This window comes from Castanea sativa, chromosome 5, assembly GCF_040712315.1.
Source record: "Castanea sativa cultivar Marrone di Chiusa Pesio chromosome 5, ASM4071231v1".
NCBI lineage: Eukaryota > Viridiplantae > Streptophyta > Magnoliopsida > Fagales > Fagaceae > Castanea > Castanea sativa.
This window is the reverse complement of record NC_134017.1, coordinates 14957841-14974105: the sequence shown is the minus strand read 5'-3', so window position 1 is coordinate 14974105 and position 16265 is coordinate 14957841. Positions and strand designations below refer to the sequence as shown.

Here is a 16265-nt window from a genome sequence, read left to right as displayed (position 1 = left end):
ATTCATAAGTGTGAAAATAGTGAAGCCAAAGTATCAAATTAGCATAAATTATGAATGCTTAGACCTGTTTTTTTAACAATTTATGTTCAAAATAAACGGCTTTTTAAAATAAATTATGATATTTTCTAGAATGTGTATTGCTTAACAATGATATGATATTCATAAAAGAGACCATGTATAAATAAGTAAGCAATCAAACTTTAATGTATATCTCAAATTGAAATAGAGAGCCAATCACAATTGATAATAGATTATAAAATTAATTTTCAGGATTGTAAATTTCTTATATATTTTTATTTTTTATCAAATGAGTTATCCAATAAGTTATTTGTAATTTTGTTTTATATTTTGGAATGTTGATATTGTATAGAAATAAAATTTGTGTATTTGTTTTACTTATCTTTGTGTTATTTTAGAATTTGTATAATTTTAAAATTATTGAATAAATATTAATAAGTTTAACTGAGTTCATTTTTGATATAAATAGTAAATTCAAAATAGTGCATTTTACATCAAATAATTTGTTACATAACTTTTCAAATGACAAATACATGTTGTTTTCTTTATAATAATAAAAAATAAAAACAAAAAAAATACATGTAAAAAATACGAGTCAACCTAACTCGATCAGTAACTAATTGACCCAAATTTTTTTTTTAACCCATTTAAAATGATCAATTTAATCCACAAATCAATTGAGCCGACCCGACCTGCCGGTTTTGTCATGCGTACTCAACGTAGGAGGTTTGCTGAGACAGAAGGCCAAAAACACGCTCCACCGACACAACATGTAAGAAACTTATTTATCGATCAATCGATGTGACAATGAGACCTAACAACTATTTTGTCTTTTTGCATTCCGACAATATACACTCCACCGACAATATATATTATAGGGTGAGATTAGGACATATATTAAATATTTATTTAAGAAAATTTTTTATAAAAAATTGAAAAGATTATAAAAAAAAGCCACTCTTTGGAAGACAGGACCACAGAGATTGGGGGATCTCCAACGAAGAATGGATAACTCTTTCTTTGGAAGAGGAAACTTTCAGCAACATTGATGAAGAAAAGACTCTGAACAGTGCTCCTCCAGCTAGCACAACCTTTTCACACTTTCGGCAGGACACAAAGGAGGAAATACCTCATCCAAAAATCTGAAATCCAACACCTGGATGGTCAAGATGTAATGGAAGAATGTATTTAAAGAGAATTTCCTCATAGAATTACGAGCGGATGGAAATCTGTAAACAAGAGAGAGAAAGACAGAATTGTAAGTTACTCCTTTGTGTAACCTAGTCAAACTTTTTAGAGCCCTATAAATACAAGTGTTGAACCTCGGATTGAGTCCGAAGTACTTTTCCAATGTGACGAATCTCTCTTTTCCTGAGTCCTGCAAGATAATTGATAATAGGACTCTCCCTCTGCAAAATTCATTGTATAGAACCCAATCCCAAATTTTGTGTTCTTATTGACTCATTTTATTTCACTATCAAGATTATTCTATATCGCATTTTGTCTTATATTCCAGGCTTAATTTTGGCATTGATTATTAACATGTTGGACTTGTAGCATTTTTTGTCGCCTGCTATTGCCGTCATTTCCTCATTTATTTTACCCAGCTAGCTTCCCTCTCTTCTCCGGAGCCCAAACAAAACGAAGGGAAGCCACCATTAAAATCAAATCAGGGGCCTAAAATCACCATGAAAATACCATACTAACCGAAATAAAACCCACAAATACTAAAACAAATAAACCCGTAGAAAGTACCAGACAAACCCACCAAAAAAAAACCACAGATCTTGAAAGAAGAAATAAAGAAAGAGAGAAAGAAACAAGATGAAGTTGAGAGAAGAAATTGGCGAAGAAAGAAAGAAGAAGAAGCTGGAGAAAAAAAGGCGTGAAGAAGAAGAGAAAAGAAGAGAAAGAAAATAAGACAAAAGGAAAACAAAGAAAGAGGATGAATCTGGAGAAAAAAAGGCGTGAAGAAAAAATAGAAAAGAAAAAGACAGAAAAAGGAAAAAGCTAGAGAAAAAAAGGCGTAAAGAAATAAGAGAAAAGAAAAAGGAAGAAAGAGGAAAGAAGAAAAAAATAAAAATTAAGAAAGAAAGAGGAGGATGCTGAAGAAAAAGAGGCTCTTTCTGCGGAGCATGTGAAAAAGAGGACTCGTGTATTGATGCATGGCATATTTTTCCGAAGCACGGGAGGTCTATTTAAGAAAAAGAAAAGAAAGTGAAAAAGAAGAGCTACCCGTGACTTTTGCGTGTGACAAGTCTTGTTAATGGGTCTCACTAATTGTGTCTCCCTTTTTCACATGGAGTGGACTCCACACATGTGAATAAGAGGACTCGCATTGACGCATGGTATATTTGTCCGGAGCACGAGGTCTATTTAAGAAAAGGATTTTGCTAATAATAATTAATTATTTTTAAAAATATTTTTTTAAAAATTAAAAAAGTATTAACAGTTTTAACAATTTTTGAGAAAATGTTTTCAAAAATAGATGGTTTAATGTGTGTTTTTTAAGGCACACATTAACCGAACCTTCAAGAAAAAGAAAAAAAGAGGAAGAAGAGCTAGCGGTGACTTCTGAATGTGACAAGTATTGTTGTCTCACTAGTGACTAATGAGCATGCTTAAAAGAGATGACCTTGAAATGCTGAGGCAATTTGTAGGCTAGCGCAGTAGGGATGAAAAATTTAACAAGTTAACATTGGTTTGTAAGCATTTTGAAAACTAGCATCTTAAGTTTCAGAAACTCGAGATGTGGGTAAAACTTAAGCCTCAGAAACTCGCTTTAGACCCGTTTTATAACTGATGAGGTGGACAAAAAACGCCACATAGATCTCGAGTTTTAAAGACTTGAGTTCTTTGAAACAAAAAATTGAGTCTTAGACGCTCGATTTTCTTCGAGGAAACCATTTTTGATACATAGATCTTGAGTCTATAAGACTCGAAATTTAATTAAAAATTACTTAGATCTCAAGTCTTAGAGACTCGAGTTTTGCTGGAGAAAATATAAATACGCACGCATATATCAGGTCACTCACACATACACACTCAGCTGAGCTCTCACTGTCTCACCCACTCAGCCTCACTTAGAACTCTCTTACCCACACTCATATCAACGCACACTCACTTTGCTCTCACTGCCTCACCCACACTCAACCTCACTTAGAACTCTCTCACCCACACTCAGCCTCACTGCCTCACTCACCACATTGCCTCTCTCACTGCTCCTCCCTCTCAAAAAATTCATAAATCAAGTATGGGTTTTTTGAGGACTTTGTCATTGTAGTTGGGTATTATTTGTTGTTGGGTGTGAGTTAAAATAGTTTGACTATTTAAGTTAACATAACTTAGTTAAGATACCTTACTTTGTTTGACCCATTTTTTGTTTGTTCTCTCTGTTTTCATGAATTATTCTCACTCTGAACAATATAGACTGTGTGCCACACTAATTGGTTTCTGGGTTGATTTTTCCATGTTCAGAAGAGACAGAGTATAGTCTAGTCTTTGAAATTGAGTGATAAATTTGTAAACTTTTATATATAAAATTTCATTTTTTTCCATTATTGTTTGTTTGACCCATTTTTTTTTATTGTACTTTCTCTTTTCATGAATTACTCTAACTCTGAACAATATAAACTGTGTGTCACTCTAATCGATTTCTGGGTTAAGTTTTCCATGTTGAGAGGAGACATAGTATGGTCTAGTCTTTTAAATTGAGTAATAAAGTTGTGAGTGTGTATATATATATATATAATTTCATTTTTTTTTCTATTATTGTTTGTTTGACCCAGCGGTAATAGTCATGATCGTGGGGCATCTCACCCATTTGAGGAGGTGCATGGCAAAGTTGTTGTTGTCTCATACCCCATGAGAGGATGTATGGTGCATTCTCCTCCCTCCAATTTTTGTCCACGTTCCCACGCAAGTCTACTCCATGCGGTCTATGATTGTACACAACATGGTCGGGTCGCTCTTGCGCCAACCCAAACTGTCAAAGGACACGATCTGGGTGGTGTGTCTCTACTATGCAAAAACTCACAAGTGGCACCCTTGCCGTCCACATATCCCTCCCTGCAACGCAGAAGGCAGGAAGGTGGCCTAAGTTTGCCTTATATGGCTGCCACATAATTTGCAATAGAAACAAAAAACAATTATCATAAAATTTTAAAATGTGTAACAAGGGAAAATGATTTAACATATTCTTAAGGAAAATTATACATACGGATCCAATCTTTAGGCAAGAAAAAAAAAAAGAAATTATACATACGGATCCAATCTTTATTCAGCATAACCAAACAGAATTTTTGTATATTATTACTTGGTCCAGCTTCATTCTAACTAATTGCTTGTGATAGTGGATCAACGCCATGCCGGATGGCCTACTCTTCGAGCTTTGCACTTGCACCCACACCCACCTACAGTTACGAGCGAATAACATAAGATAAGATAATACCACTTAGTTACTAAGAAGAGTAAATTCCATAACACACTGAATATCATGAAAATACTTACTTAAAAGCAAGTGGAGCATTTGGCCATGGCCATAATCACATCCAAGTGGGGGCTCTATCCTCGGGCACAAGAATGGCAACCTCGCCCATGCCCAATACTGGACCAATTGCAATGCCTCACCAATCTACGATGACTCTTTATGGCTTGCCCGACACAACTCTCTATACAACCATACCAGGCAACCACTACCCTAACTATACTGTTACGGATTACAAAGGTTTCGCAGGAACTCCAAGAACATCAGATGCACCCTATCTCCCGACTTGTCCATGAAAATCTTATCCCCTAGTAGTGCTAATATATAGCACCGGGCATACTAATGTATTTGCATCTCCGTTGCATCATGAGGCAGCGGCTCTTCAATGCGCTCAACAAGGCGGTTGATGAGAATTCTTTGTCCCACCAAAGTTTTGTTGTCATTCTGTGGAACTTCAAAACCAAGCAACTCCACGCACAGTTGCTTCCAATCCCCATCCTCCATAGCAGTCGGCCTAACCAAGACCTCACCGTCTATAGGAAGTCCCAAAATGACCTTCACATCTTCTAGGGTGATTGACATCTCACCATGTGGAAGATGGAACGTATGAGTCTCCGGCCACCATCGCTCAACTAGGGCCGATATTAGACAGTGATCTATCTCTTTGGAAGGGGCCTTAAACAATCCTTCTAGCCCCACCAACTTGATAATGTCAATCACCCGATTATCTTGCATCGTTATGTTTGCCATCTCCTTAGTGCGACCACGACACTTAAGTAGGCCCGGGTCCTGCAAAATCGATAAATATTATAGCGGTTATTAGAACTAGATATACAACTTTGAAAGAACTTGCTAAAAGTCATAGAGAACATAAAAATTAAAGCGGTTGTTAGAACTAGAAATTTCACCTCACCATTCCAAATGTCCTCTGATCGGTGATTTCGTTGTTTCGTCGTTGCTACTGTTCTATAATACATAGTGGAATTATGAAATATCATTATCATCAAAGAATGGATAAGACTAACAAATACTGTTACTATTTATGAGATATTCCTCGTTATTGGTTATTAAAAACTTCACATTAAGATTATGAAATTTGATTAAATCAAAATTATGGTAAAAACAATATACAAATGTTAAAAGATGACATTTAGGCTAAATCGCGAACATTGACATTTAGGCTAAAATATGATTCCAAAATCCTACTTCTGAGTTTTTGAAACAATGCAACGTATGAGCTAAAAAGAGTCCAAATTTCAAACTAGATTAAATGTCAATTCAACTACAAAAATTCAAATTTACAATCAATAAACGTAGAATTAGCAAATTATAAAATAAAAACAATGATAAAAAAAAAAAAATCAAACTAGATTAAATATCAATGTAATCAAGATATTAACTCTTTTTACACTATCAGAATTCACACTAATTTCATAACAACAATTCCAATGCTCAATTTGTTTAAAAAAATCATTTTTTTATTTACTCATTTTCCAAACAACCAGACAGAATAATATAAATTCTGTTTTATGGGTCTTACCTATCATAATGAACAAACTTAGTAATGCGAACCATAATGTTAATAAAAGAATTTTCTAAAAACTTATAAATTATAAGCTCTCTTACTAAATTAAAAACTTAGTAAAAATTAAGGTTTAACCTACAATAATGTTTCAATAGCAATCTTAGGACAAAATGCACATTGATTCACTAAAACTAGCCCCCAATATTGGCCTATGGAATTACTAATTAGTTTCAAGCTAATTGTTACATCGGAAACTTTTTAGTTAGAAGTCACAGTAAGAGAAAGAGAAGAAAAAAAAATCATGAAAATCTTAGGACAAAGCTACTTTCCAATACTTCAATTCATGAAAATCTAACATTTATATATCTAATTAATATCAAAAAATTTTGATGGAAATTCACCTTCTTTGACCGCTGAGGGTGACATGATAAAATGAACCTGAGAAGCTTGGGAATAGCATGAGGCCTCCCAAGGACGGAGGCAAAGACATTAGGATCGCCGATCAAGTACGCGAGCGCCCTCGCAAACTCGGCGTGAGTCCCAAACTCGTCCCTGGGGACCTCCACGGACTCAAGCAACCAATTGACGACGGCGCCAACTTGAGGGTATTAGGATCTAGGAGTATGTTGTGTTGAATTTTATTTGAAGTAGTAATTGCCCTAAATTAAAGCGACTTCTATGACAAGAGTTTTGTAGCTCAATTGACACTCTTCTGTGAGGTGCACTTAAAGGGGAAAGGGCTAGCTTAGGTGTCAAGCTCAATCGCGCACAGTTGGTTGAATGTGAAACTAAGAAATATGCATTTTTCTAAAATATAATGTAGTATTTTGTAAGAAATTATTAATGGACAGTATGATAGTCATGTGATCAACTGGTGGTATAAAGTTCAAACACAGCTTTTTTATACAGTTCAAATATGTCCACGATCAAAATGAAGTCCAATATTGAATTAAAAATGATGTGGAATCTTTAGGAATTCATTTCTAAATTAGGGTTTTTGATGAGATCTTGATGGATTGTTGAATAGGGTATGTAAGGGTTTAGGTAGGGTTAGGCAATAAAAAAAGATTGGTTCATAAAAAAGTTTGATGGCTATTTGGTGTTAAAGTAATGTATAGAATGATAAACAAAGCAAGATAAACTCTAGGCAATCACCACTAGGTTTTCCATAGCAATCACAGTTAGCTAGGAGAAGGCAATCATAGCCTTAAAGCTTAAAACTAAGTTGCTGCAATTTTGCTACATCCTTTGCTAGAAAAACTAGGACTACTAATAACAAGTAAAAAGTACTTTAGAACTTCTAAACCAAATAGAAAAAGGACTCAAAATATAGAATAAGACTCATGGGCCTTTGGTATAACCAGTGATAACCCACTTTAGAAAATCTTGAAATTACTAGATTGACCTAATTTCAGAAACACTTAATTAAAACTGATGCAGTAGCAAATAAACAATAAAAACTCAATTCAATTTAGACTAACTAAGCAAGGTCTCACAAGGGCTCTCTATCATCCGAAACCTCAATTTTTTTTCTCAGAAACCAAACATGAATCACCAAAACCCAAAATCATGAAATTCCAAAATCTAAAATTGGAGAAAGAGAGAGAGAGAGAGAGAGAGTACCTTCGGTACGGTGGGTCAATGGGAGCAGTGGGGAAAGACTCGAGATGCTGTAATGGGAGCAGTGGCTTTGGGGCGCTTAAGTGCGCTCTTGAAGACTGGAATCGGAGGCGGAACTGGCGAAGAAGAAGAAGAAGAAGAAGAAGAAGAAGAATGAGTGTGAGAGTGAGAGTGAGAGTGTCTGAGAGAGAGTGTTTGAAAGTGAGAGTGACGAGTGAGGCCAGATTTTAGGTTTTAAGTGGTCAAAAACGAGTTTCTGAAACTCAGTTTTAGTAAAAACATGGATTAGAAACGAGTTTTAGAAACTCGAGTTTGTAAATCGAGTTTTATAAACTTGATATCCATGTGTTAAAACTTAGTCCACGTCATCTTATGAAAACCTCCAAAATCGAGTATTAAAAACTCGAGTTTTATAAGAAACTCGAGTTTTATAAGGATCTTGAGTTTTAGAAACTCGAGATGCTAGTTTCCCACATTCTTATTAAACTGGGCAACTAATGAAATTGTTAACATAGTAAAGTTATTTGAAAAAAAAAAAAAAATCTTGAAATGCTTATCAATGAAAAAGACAATTATGGAAACACTCCTTTGCATTTGGCCTCCAAGGAAAGGCATCCTAAGGTAGTGAGCATTTTAACATGGAACAAATGAGTAAGCTTGAAGTCCTTAAATAATGTAGGCAAGACAGCTCTCGACGTTGCTGGGGACTATAGTATTATGGGGTGTCCCTCATTTCGAGTGGTATGTTAATCTGCTCCTTATTCTTCAGACAATTACAAATCATTTGACCCTTGATCTAAACCCCTTTTATAGTAGCAAATTTTTTTTAGACACATTATACAATTATTACAGGGATTTTTCCTGTCCCAACTATTGTCTAGTGCTAGAATTAAACCAAACAATGTTCATTAAATAGAGTCTAAAATCACATTTAGGATCCATTTTGAATCCGCTTATTTTGTTAAAATTAAATTTTTTTTGTTAAAAGTACTGTAGATAAAAGTAAAAGTTAGCTGAAATAGTACAGTGAAATTAATAAATAGTACCAAAAAGTGTAGTGAGATTCATGAATAATAACAAAAATAAGCTGAATAGTAAACTAAGTTAACACAAATAATTTTTGCCAAATAACACTTAACCTTCATTTAAGAAAAAGAAAGAGAGAAAAAGAGCTAGCACTAAATTTTTAGTGTGTCAAGTCTTGTTAATAGGTCTCACTAATTGTGTTTTCTTTTTCACATGGGAATGGGCTCCACACATTTGAAAAAGATAACTTGCATTGACGCATGGTTTCTTTCTTTTTCTAAAAAGAAAGAAAGAAAGAGAGGAAGAAGAGCTAGCCAGGACTTTTGAGTGTGATAAGTCTTATTATTAGGTCTCACTTGTGTTTTAATACTAAATTGTCATTTTAACTCATTATTCAAGAATCAAAAAACACCAAAAAGTTTTTCCCATTTCACACTACTCATTCTCAATATTTTGAGTAATGAACTACTAAAATAGAGTAATGAAAATCAAACCAAACAAATGATAGATTGGTGGGGCTCACGATTATTGAGTAATGAATAAAAACTGAAATACGAGTGATGATTTATAGTAAACCACACCCATTAATGGTCTCTTTTTTCACATGGAGCGGGCTCCATACAAGTGAAAAAGAGGATTCATGCATTGCTCCCGGAGGTCTATTTAAGCAGGGATTCTAGCGTGGAACCACCCTATTCAGTTGTATAGAAAACTAGCTAGAGCTTCTTTACTTCTGAAAATCATTAATGGCAAGTACAATCTCCAGCACCCCCGATGAGATCCCACAGAGAAAGGTGCCAATGGACGATGTTACCATTGATGCTGAAATGAAGAAAGATCTCCCGGAGGTTAAGGTAGCTAAAAACCCATCGGTGATGCCAGTGCCCAAATTTTTCCTTCCTCCGAAACCAATGGGGAACATGGCACAAAACGGTAGGCGCGCTGGGTTGCCAAAGTCCAATTCTTTTGATGATGAATTTGATGATGATGAATTTGATGATGATTATTCCGATGATGATGAGTTCTTCACAGCTACAAGCATGAATCCAGAATTGTTCAAGGCTTTAAAAGGTGGTAACATTGCCTTCATAGAAAAAGCACGAGATATGGAATCTTCTCACCTCTTCGACACAAGCCCCAAGTTAAATACAATCCTTCATGTTGCAGCAAGCTCGGGCCATGAGAAGGTTGTAAAAGTGATTCTGGAGACCAAAGGGTGCCAACAACTTGTCATGAGAAAGAACTCCGCTGGTGACCTTGCTCTGCATGTTGCTGCAAGTGCTGGGCATCTTCCTATAGTTAAACTTCTGCTTTCAGCATCATACCAGCATCTGGAGGAATCTCAATGTAGTTTCGAACCACTGAAGGAGCAAAACAAGAGGGGGAATACTCCACTGCACTTGGCCTTGATAAACAAGTACCAAGAGGTGACCTCCAAAATCAAGTACAATGAGGTGGCCAGATTCTTGGTTGAGACAGAACCAGTGGTGACCTGTTCTTCGATAAATAAGGAAAACAAGTCTCCTCTATATATGGCGGCCGAAGCAGGAGATGTTGAACTTTTGGAGATCATGTTGAATAAACTCCCTTGCCTGCAAAAAGTGGCTGGCAAATCGATTGTGCACCCTACCATTTCCTGTGCCTTCACTACAAAGAACATAGGTAATTTTCTTTCGTCACTAACACTACCTTTTTTTGTTTTTTGTTCATTCTGTTTTTTTAGGATAAGAGATTCAAACCCAAATTTATTTTTAAAAATAGAGCCTAAAGGCTTTTAGCAAACAATATATGGCAAAACCTGCATGTTATATTTATACCAAGTAGTTAAATGTAAATGTCATATTTGGTACCTTATTATTAACATAATTTATTTTCTTCACTATACTAAAATTTCAATTCACTCAATTCAATTATAATTCTTCTTATTATTTGTGTACCAGGTATCCTAGATACCGTTTTGAGAAAAATGCCACATCTCATCACGAATCAAGATAATACAGGGATGACTCCCCTTTCCCATGCGGCATCAATAGGATTCCTTGACGGGGTTCAGTACTTATTAGAAAAAGCATCAGACTGCGCATATAAAATTGACCTGAATGGCTTTTATCCAATTCACACAGCTTCCAAAAAAGGACATATCGAGGTAATTGAATTTTTTCTAAATCAATATCCGGATATGAGTGAGTTGCTCAACCGAAACGGTCAGAACATTTTGCATGTAGCTGCTGTGAGTGGGAAAGCCAAAGCGGTAGCTTATATGCTCAAAAGAGATGACCTTGAAATGCTTATCAATGAAAAAGACAATTATGGAAACACTCCTTTGCATTTGGCCTCCAAGGAAAGGCATCCTAAGGTAGTGAGCATTTTAACATGGGACAAAAGAGCAAGCTTGAAGTTGTTAAATAATGTAGGCAAGACAGCTCTCGACGTTGCTGGTGATTATAGTCCTGTGGGGTTTCCCTCATTTCGAGAGGTATGTGATCCTTATTCTTTATACAATTGCAAATCATGTGACCCTTGATCTAAACCCCTTTTCTAGTAACAAATTTTGTTAGACACATTATACAATTATTACAGGGATTTTTCCTGTCCCAACTATTGTCTAGTGCTAGAATTAAACCAAACAACGTTCATTAATGTCTTTCTCTTTCTCATTTTTTTTTAAATTGTGTGTGTGTGTCACATGGTGGTGCCATGCTAGGACCGAGAGGGGCCACGGTCCCCACAAAGTTTTTGAAAAAAAAAAAATTAGAAAACATACTGATATATAAATTATGAGAATTATTTTTAAAAAATGGAGTCCAATCTCCAATCAAATATATTTTCTATATATAAAAAAATGGAGTCTAAAATCAAATTTAGAATCTGTTTGAGATCTGTTTATTTTTGTTAAAATTGAAATTTTTTTGCTAAAAGTAATATAGATAAAAGTAAAAGTTAGCTGAAATAGTATAGTGAGATTCATAAATAGTACCAAATAATATAATGAAACACTTGAATAATAGCAAACATAAACTGAATAATAAAATAAGTTGGTAAAAATAATCTTTGTCAAATGAAAACTTAATCTTCATTTATACTATGTTACAATCTTTCTTTCTTTTCTTTTTTGAGAAGGAACTATATATGTTATAGTCTGATTAGTGATAAATTGATAAAAGTATATATCACTAGATTAAAATAATTGGATCTTCACAAACTTATGATAAATACATAGTTATTTTAACAATTATCTCAATAAATAAAAGAGACAAAATCATTTTCTAATATTTCCTCCTTCGTCCTCGTAAAACTTCTATGGCTTACTTTGGACTAACTGCAGAAGGTGGCTACGAACAGCAATCATTGTAACTCTACTTTTTATCCTAAAAATATTACAATATCACGCAACTGCGAACTATTGTACCTAGTTCTTGCGAAAGATCTGCATCTGTCTCTCCCTCTACTCTAAACTCACTGTGTTAAGGTTAACTTTGATTTGCTCTTTCTTTTTTCCCCCTTCTCTTTTCTCTTTAGCTGTTTATGATGCAGACAACTGGTCTGCATTGCTCCAATTTCCAAGATACCATGCACCACAGGTATGGTTAAAATTAAGTTTTCATTAACGAAAGTAGTGGCCAGCTAGGACTTTATTTTCTTCTTTATTTCTTATTAAAATAATAAATAATTTTTTGCTGAGAAAAAAATAAATATATTATATTATACTACGTAACATTATAATGTATATTAGGACTGTCCAGAAGGATCCGGTAACTCGATCCACCCGAAAAACCGACCAGATCCGACTTGAATCCGGCCGACCCGACTGCTCCGGCGGGTCGGTGGCGGGTCGTCACCACCAGAAACCGATTTCCGGCGGGTCGGTTTCGGTTTTCCTCTCCTAAAACTCGAAAAAACGAACTGACCGAGAGATTTCCAGATCCTGGCGAAATTTCCAGAATCCGACGACTTTTTTCCAGAATCCGACGAAAAACCCAGATTCCAGCGATATATTTCCTTAGATCCGGTGAGATTTTGACTGGATCTGGCGAAATCTCATCAAATCCGGTGAGATTTTCGCTGGATCTTGCGAAATCTCACCGGATCTAAGAGAAATATCGCCGATATCTGAAAAACTTCGCCGGAATTTGGGTTTCTTCGCCGGATTTGTGTGTTTTTTCACCGATTCTCGTCGTCTTCTCAGATTTATGATTCCGACTGACCCACCCGCCACCCGTTGATGATCTGAACCGCCCGACCCGATTACTCCAGCGGATTGGCGGCGGGTGTGTTTTTTCTCCACCCGATTCCGGCGGGTCGGTTCCGGGTTGGGCATAAACCCGACCTGGACCGACCCGTGGACAACCCTAATGTATATATAAGAAACTAATATTATTAAGCTATAATACAGAAAAGTAATAGTATAGCGTTATTTTTTGGCTAAGCAAATAATTGATCATTATTTTAAAAAAATAAAATGTAATTGATTAGATTTTTTCATATATATTGAGATTTGAATGATTATTTGTCGACTTTCTAGCAAATCTTTAATCTATTAGTATTTTTTTTATTTATGAATTAACGATTTGTTATCTTAATAATTATATTTAATGAGTTATATAATTTAATTTAAACACTAGATCTATGGAAAGTTAAAAACTATTATTTCTTTTTTTTAAGAAGAAAAACTATTAACTCATTGTTCTAAAGAAAAAGAAGAGAATAATCTAAAAGCAATATACCTTTAGGTTATAATATTGAAACTTCAACTTCTAACGAGCCTTTCCAAATCTCCAAAGATTGAACTCAAAAAAATTATTTTGAATCGATAAATGGTGAGTGTACTTTAACTTGTGTATTAAATATGTTTACAATATTGTTTTAGACTATTGTACATAATAGGGATGTACTTAAAATATGTACTGAAAAAAAAAATTCTCATTTCTATCTAGCCCTTAAAGTCGAACTCCTAACTCCACCATTGGTCACGTAGACATCTGGTATTGGAGAAAATATCATATGAAACCCCTCAAATTTGTGAGACCTATATGCTGTCCCACATGTCATATGTGCTGCTGTTCTCGTAAATAATCCTTTCTAGTATTTACAACTGGACTACATTATATTTGAGAGAGAGAGAGAGAGAGGTGCTATTCATTCCTATTCATTCCAAGAAATGAACAGTATGATCATAACAAAAAGTTTCTTGTTCACCATGTAGCAATTGACACGGCAAGCCTTGAGATATGCCGGCGCCCCACGAGCTCCTCGAAGCAGTACGAGCAAGAACATGCAAATTATGATGCCTCATATGAAGCTACACAGCGACAAGGACAGAGTTGGCACTCTCTTGTTGGTTGCAGCCCTCGTGGCTACTGTAACCTTTGCAGCGGCTTTCACCGTGCCCGGTGGTTACAACGGCTTTGGAGGTGTGGCAACTTTTCTAGAAAAGCAGATGTTCCAAGTGTTCGTAATTTGCAACACCATAGCTATGTATAGTGCCATTGCTGTTGTTGTCACTCTCATCTGGGCACAACTCGGTGATCTTAACTTCATTATTGCTGCCTTGAAGTTCGCTGTGCCAATTTTTGGGTTAGCTCTAACAATGGTCTCCGTAGCATTCATGGTAGGCAATTATCTAGTATTAAGAAACCTCAACTGGCTTGCCTATCTAGTTTTAATCATTGGCTCATTCGTCCACCTTACTCTCTTGATACTGTTTTCTCCACTTTGTTTTCCCAGTTCCTTACACCGTCGTTTTCTTCGCTACATCCTTCACTACCCATTTTGCCTTTTGATAAAAGTTACTAGGAGTGACACTGATGATAGGAAAGAAGAATAATCTCCTTTACGTATGCTATATGTAGTTTGCCATTGTGTATGCCTTTGGCAATGCATTCCAAAAAGTGGGGGAGTTGGTGTTTTATGGGGATTGAAGGTTTTATGGGTAGAACTTTTCTGTTTTTATTTGGATTTGGTTTTTTTTTTTTTGGTCTAGCCTTGATACGCTACGCTTTTATTTGTTTTGGGCTGTGTTGTAACTCTATATTTGGTATCAAACTTATTGTGTTATGTTCACTTGCTTTACTGCTCCTTGAGTCCATGCACTATGAATTCTGTATTTTTATTGATTGTTTGAGTGACCAATGCTTTTTGCATAGATATTTTTTTAAAGATTATTTGTGTTAGAACTAGGAAACATTCAAGCCAGAATTTATTTTGATGTTGTTAGGTTTTAAATTAGTATAGTTTTTTTGCAAACAAGTGAATAAAAACTTGTCTAGTTATAGCTCATAGAATCTATAAAAATGTTTAGACAATGCTCAAGGTAATGCAATTCAGTGTGCAGAAATAAGATTTCAAGTGATTCAAAGATCAGAAATTTTAATAGTTTTGACTGATCGAAACTTAAGTTCAACCAATCAAACTTCATATTTTTAGAATCAAATATTCAACCCATTAGCCCATCCAATAATTAGGGTTTCTAACCTAAGCCACTAAGTATGTAAGAAAATTTTGATGCATGTTTTCCAAGACTTTAGAGCTGCTCATTTTGAGATCTAAAAAGTTAGCAACTACTGCTCTTTCAAGTCACTGTCGGCGATCATTTACATACACATTGAACAGTGGAATCAAGTTGTTGCTCTCTAGATATCAAGAGTATTGGATTCAAATCTTTCAGGGGACATTGAGGTCGTGGATTATAGGTTCACATTGTAGCAGATTAAAATTAGAGATGTATGTGGGAATTAGAACTCATTTCAATAATTGTAGTTAGATTTATAACAAATAAGGTTATTTAAACTGTAAATCTCTATCTTAAAGTGAATACGTTCACCATGAGATTGATAAGGTCAAGTCCTCTCAGGTTTTTTTCTATGAAACAACATGTTTCATTGATTTTCTAGGTCGTTATATCTTGTCTCATTTTTATTTAGACACTTGCATGATATTAATGATTATATATTTAACCTAAGGCTTCCATAATTAACCTAATTATAAAGTTGACATTAAAATTGATTAAATATAGTGTTTTGACAAGAGTCTAAACCCAACAAATGCAATTGGTTATTAATCACAAGAGAAATGTTAGATCTACTACAAGTTGTTGCTCTCTAGATATCAAGAATTCTGGATTCAAATCTTTAAGTGGAAATTGAGGTCGTGGATTATAGGTTCATGTTGTAGCAGATTTCAATTAGAGACATCTGTGGGATTTAGAACTCATTTCGATGATTGTAATTAGATTTATAACGAATATGGTTATTCAAACTGTAAATCTCTATCTTAAAGTGAATTTGTTCACCATGGGATTGATAAAGTCAAGTACCCCCAAGTTTTCTCTATGAAACAATTTGTTTCATTTGTTTTCTAGGTTATCGTATCTTTTTTAATTTTTATTTCCGCACTTGCATGATATTAATGATTATATATTTTACCTAAGGAATTAACCTAATTATAAAGTTGACCTTAAAATCGATTAGATATAGTGTTTTGACAAGGGTCTAAACCCAACAGATGCAATTGGTTATTAATCACAAGAGTAATGTTAGATCTGCTACAAATTTTACTACAAACACTACAACAAAATGTATTTTTAACGACGAA

The 16265-nt window shown here is 34.9% G+C and overlaps 1 protein-coding gene across 1 annotated transcript; it reads left to right on the top strand.

Moving 5' to 3' along the window:
* Positions 1-9302: 9302 nt before the first annotated feature.
* Positions 9303-14744, top strand: LOC142636558 (protein ACCELERATED CELL DEATH 6-like). The gene is made up of 3 exons (XM_075810817.1): positions 9303-10337; positions 10616-11151; positions 13879-14744. Exons 1-3 carry the CDS (start codon positions 9422-9424, stop codon positions 14497-14499), a joined length of 2073 nt encoding a protein of 690 aa, XP_075666932.1. The 5' UTR covers positions 9303-9421; the 3' UTR covers positions 14500-14744.
* Positions 14745-16265: the final 1521 nt, after the last annotated feature.

Bases quoted from the DNA above. Each gene is read 5' to 3' on its own strand.
- LOC142636558 (XM_075810817.1), top strand. From the start codon at position 9,422: ATGGCAAGTACAATCTCCAGCACCCCCGATGAGATCCCACAGAGAAAG. The intron at 10,338-10,615 runs GTAATTTTCTTT...TTTGTGTACCAG, and splicing joins CTTCACTACAAAGAACATAG to GTATCCTAGATACCGTTTTG. The intron at 11,152-13,878 runs GTATGTGATCCT...TTCACCATGTAG, and splicing joins GGTTTCCCTCATTTCGAGAG to CAATTGACACGGCAAGCCTT.